General features: G+C 35.1%; 1 protein-coding gene across 1 annotated transcript; it reads left to right on the forward strand.

Annotated features, from left to right (window-relative positions):
* Positions 1–2,071: 2,071 nt before the first annotated feature.
* LOC141685941 (uncharacterized) lies at positions 2,072–4,862 on the forward strand. Its single transcript, XM_074491015.1, has 4 exons — positions 2,072–3,792; positions 3,876–3,975; positions 4,066–4,225; positions 4,327–4,862. The coding sequence occupies exons 1-4, from the start codon at positions 2,072–2,074 to the stop codon at positions 4,860–4,862; spliced, it is 2,517 nt and encodes an 838-aa protein (XP_074347116.1).
* Positions 4,863–5,179: the final 317 nt, after the last annotated feature.

The raw sequence follows: 5,179 nt of genomic DNA on the forward strand, positions 1-5,179 counted from the left end.
GTAGTGTTTTTAAGGGGACATTAGATTATATTGAGCTAATAACTTAGATTTTTTTCTAATTTTTATTTTAAGTTTGGACCTATTTAATTGCCCCGGAGCTATTATAATGGTGGACAACACATTTAATAATTTTTGTTATAAATGAATTATTTTTTTTATGACATATAGGATCTCTAATTACACGAACCATTTACGTAATTACACAAACTAATTTTCTTTATGATACATAGGATCTGTAATTACACGAACTATTTACAGATTATCGTACAAAATTACTCTCACTACTAGAAAATGGGGTTAAATTCAACCGGTTAAATTCAACCGAACCTAAACTCAACCGTATATGGTTGAATTTGAATTCAACATTGTTAGACCTTTGGCCTGCGCTCAAATTCAACCGAACAAATTCAACCGTCACTAAATTCAACCGACTAAATTCAACCGGTTTTCAATTCAACCAGAACCCGTTGAATTTAGTATTCCCAATTTTTCCCTGAGCGGGAAATTTTCCCCCCAAAAGTTAAATTCAACCGAATAAATTCAACTGCTTTATAGTCAACCAAAACCGGTTGAATTTAGAATAGCCAATTTTTGGATGAGCGGGAAAGTTCCCACCAAAAATAAATTCAACCGGATAAATCAACGGAAATCTTATTCAACGATTTCCGGTTGAATTTAGTATGAACACTTTTTTGTTCGCGGGAAAGTTCCCACCAAAATGAATAAATTCAGCGGATTTTAATTCAACCGTATCTGGTTGGATATACCCGCTGTTCGTTTTCAACCGTATCTGGTTGAATATACCCGCTGTTCATTTTCAACCATTTCCTGTTGTATTTGGGTAACACATTTAGAAACCCTACTGTTAGTATCCTTTCTTTCCAGTAGCCTCTTTTTTCTTCTTTCACCATTTTTCCTATCTCCTTTAATTTCTTAATCTTCAATTTTAAAAGCATTCATGTCCAAGTAAGTATTCTTTCACATTTTTCATATATATACTTGTAATTCTTGTATTCATATATGTCAATTGTGTTAATATTGTTAATTTTTTTATATGTCAATTGTGTTAATATTGTCAATTGTGGCTAAATTAGTGTGATTATTACTTATTTTTAGTATGTTAAGATAATCATAAGACATTGAGTTATATAATGATTGTATCAATCATACCAATGAAATATTAATTTAATTAAGTTGTTTATTGGTGTTAGTTCTTGTCTATAATAACTAATTAATCAAAATATGATAATTGTAGATGGCATCCGATCGAAGTTGGATGCATCGTAGGTTTGATGCAAGGAATAATATAACCGAGGAGTACAAACATGGTGTACAAAATTTCATCAATTTTGCTATGAAAGGGGAAGTTGATTCAATGGGGAGGATAAGATGCCCATGTAATGAGTGTGGAAATACATGGCGTAAATTACCCGACAATGTAACTTATGATTTGTATCGACATGGCATTATGGAGTCATATACTAAATGGGTTTTTCATGGCGAAAAGCGTAGGTCCGGGGTTGAAGCCGGGACTAGTTTGGGTAATAATGATCCTAGAGATGATGATATGTATGATGCACGTGAAATGCTTCAAGACTTTGTGGATGCACATGGAAATTTCGGGAATGGTGAAGAGGAACCGACTGCAACAGCAAAAAAATTTTATGAGATGTTAGACGGTGCTTCTGAACCTCTTTATCCAAATTGTCCAAGTTCTACCACTTTGTCATTCGTAAATAGGTTGTTATATTTCAAGAACAAGCATGGTTGTAGTAACAAGGGCTTTGATGAGTTACTTGAACTTATTGGGTCAGTATTGCCGGAGAAACACAATCTACCTGAGACATATTATGATGTGAAAAAGATGATAAGTGGTTTGAATATGGGATATGAAAAGATTGATGCTTGCGAGAATGATTGCATGTTATTTTACAAGGAAAATAGTAAAAAGACATGTTGTGCCATATGTCACAAAGGTTGATATATGGACCGAAAGGATAACCAAAAGAAGCTGATTCCAAGAAAGATCTTGCGATACTTTCCACTTATACCGAGACTACAACGTTTGTACATGTCTGAGCAAACTGCTAAGTGTATGACGTGGCACCATGATAGGGTCATAGTTGATGGTCAGTTATCTCACCCGGCAGATGGAGATGAATGGAAATCATTTGATGTTAGATTTCCGAGATTTGCAAAAGAGGCACGAAATATCAGACTTGGCCTTTCTAGTGATGGATTTGACCCATTTCGTGATCCACTTGCCAGGGATTATACCGTATGGCCCGTTGTGGTGGTTGTTTACAACCTTCCACCATCTATGTGCATGAAAGCTCCATATATGTTCATGCCTCTCATTGTTCCCGGTCCTAGTGATCCTACAAAAGACCTACATATTTACCTCCGACCGTTAATTGATGAATTGAAGCTATTATGGCATACAGGAGTGGAAACATATGATAGGTCATCACGCACAAATTTTCAGATGAGGGCTGCACTAATGTGGACTATTAGCGACTTTCCAGCACTTGCGATGTTAAGTGCATGGTCGACTAAAGGTAAGTTGTCTTGTCATGTATGTAGTGGTGATATCAAAGGCTTTCAACTGAGGAATGGTGGTAAGCCTTCTTTCTTTGGCACTGCTCGATATTTTTTGGAACCGGGTGATCCATTGAGGAGTAGCACAAAGTTTGGAAAGAAAGAGGTTCGTTCTGTCACAGCTCGACATTCAGGTGGAAGGGCAAAGACTGTATGTGATCTTATACAATTTCCTCCTCCAGGAAAGTTAACAAAAAGAAGACCTCGGGACTATGGTGTTACTCATAATTGGACTCATTATTCTCCATTTTTTGAGCTCCCGTATTGGGAGACACTTGATCTTCGGCACAATATTGATGTCATGCATACTGAAAAGAATGTTTTTGAAAACATTTTCTACACGATGTTAGCTGACAAGAACAAGACCAAAGATAACTTAAAATCAAGGTATGATTGTGAGGAACTTGGTATTCGACGTGAGTTGTGGGTTCAAGATGGAGACATAATGCCACATGCTCCATATGCGCTCTTGAGGGAACAAGTTGATAATTTGTTTGAGTGGATTTCAACACTTAAACTTCCGGATGGTTATGTTTCAAATATATCTAGGTGTGTGAATTTTGAAAAATATACTATTCGTGGTATGAAATCACATGATTGTCATATTTTCATGCAAAAATTATTGCCTATTGTTTGTCGTGACTTATTACCGAGGCAAGTGGCTGATGCCATTATTGAATTGTCTAACTTCTTCCAAGATTTGTGCTCATCTACCTTGAAATACTCAGATTTGTTAAAAATGGAGAAAGATATTGTGAGGATAATGTCTAAGTTTGAAACCATCTTTACTCCCGGTTTTTTTGACCCGATGGAGCACTTGCCACTACATTTGGCCACCGAGTGTAAGTTGGGTGGCCCTGTTACATATCGATGGATGTACCCTTTTGAAAGATTTTTACATGGATTGAAGATGAAAGTTAGAAACAAAGCACATCCGGAGGGGTCAATGGCTGAACGCTATATTGAGGAGGAATGTGTGCACTTTTGTTCTCTATATTTTGAATCCAAAGTTGAAACAATGCACAATCGATTGCGTCGTTACGAGGCACCCAAAATGTGTAATGATCCTAACTTGTTAGAAGTTTACACGTATCCGGCGAAACCCATTGTAAGAAAAAGGCATAGAATCTTGACGGCCGATGAAGATAGACTCATCAAATATTATGTTCTTATCAACACACCGGAGGTTGCAAAGTACTTGGGGTAAGGTCTTTAACAAATCTATGATATTTTTTACTTTGATTTATTTTATTGTAATGATTGTTATTTGTTTTTAGTGAATTTAACAAGTTGGTACATAGAAAATACCCAGAGTTTGATGATGCAGCAAAAGAAAGATTTCAAAAAGATCGATTCACAAATTGGTTTGAAAGAAGGGTATGTGTCTAAACACATACATATAAATGTTTCTTATTGTCCTCAAATATTATAATTGTAATGCACTTATAAATATATATAAATTTTTAGGTAGCGGATGATCCACAACTCAAAAATATTTTTAAGGATTTAATAAAAGGTCCGATGCGAGATGTGAATATTTACAATGGTTGCCACTGTAATGGTTACAAATTTGGTTGTGCAAATTCTAATGAACGCACTTCACCAAATTCGGGTGTGCTTGTCATTGGTAAGAAATATATGGTACTTAATTATTTCGTATCTATTGTTCTCTCTTTCGTTATATTAATGCATTGCTTGTACCTAAGAAATTTACTCATTTATATGTAGGATCTTCATATAAGGGGAGTTTTGAAAATAATTATGGTCGACTCGAAGAAATACTTGAGCTTCATTACCGTAATGGGCATAAAGTTATATTATTTAAATGTCATTGGTTTGATCATACAAAGCATGTCAAGGTGGATAGAAATAGGATGACAACGGTGGATGTTCGATCAACATTAAATGCGGAAGATGTGTTCGTGTTAGCTAGTCAAGCTCATCAAGTGTATTATGCGAGGCATATTTCTAATCCAAGATCACCATGGTACACCATTTTAACAACAAAGAGTCGTTTTGTTAATGAAGAAGTGAAATCTAAAAGGTACTTTACATCAAGTGAAGATGCCTTGCAAAATGAGGTTTCAAATGCTTCATCATCTCGTGTCGAGCCCGTAATGATTCATGATCCTTCAAATTTTTTTATTGATCTGAGATTTGTTGAAAATGATAATTCTACGGATGAGTACAACGAAGAACAAAATCAAGATGAAGACATGATTATTGATGAAGAAAGTGAAAGCGAGGAAGATGACATGGCTTAATTTAAAATTTTAGTGATTTTACAAAAAATATGTTTAAGTTGAAAATTATTGTAATGGCCGTGTTTAATTTTTCAATTGTAATATTGATTTGTATTAGACATTAAATTTTAAATGTTAGATAAATATATATTAGCCTTCAATTTATTATTGTTGCAAAAGCAGGGCTCAGGTTCCAGTAGCTACTGGAGGAGGTAAGAAGTGGTGTATTAAACCAACCGGTTTTAATTGATTTTAACTCCTAAAATCAACCATTTTCGATTGCATTTACCCGTGTCGGGTCATATCTTCACAGCTGAAATAAAATATTTTCTCTCACA

This window comes from Apium graveolens, chromosome 9 (genome assembly GCF_009905375.1).
Source record: "Apium graveolens cultivar Ventura chromosome 9, ASM990537v1, whole genome shotgun sequence".
Classification (NCBI taxonomy): Eukaryota; Viridiplantae; Streptophyta; class Magnoliopsida; order Apiales; family Apiaceae; genus Apium; species Apium graveolens.

Excerpts from the sequence above, each read along its gene's own strand:
- LOC141685941 (XM_074491015.1), top strand. The coding sequence starts at position 2,072 with ATGTCTGAGCAAACTGCTAAGTGTATGACGTGGCACCATGATAGGGTC. Across the intron at positions 3,976-4,065 it reads CAAATTGGTTTGAAAGAAGG|GTAGCGGATGATCCACAACT; the intron begins GTATGTGTCTAA and ends ATAAATTTTTAG. Across the intron at positions 4,226-4,326 it reads TTCGGGTGTGCTTGTCATTG|GATCTTCATATAAGGGGAGT; the intron begins GTAAGAAATATA and ends ATTTATATGTAG.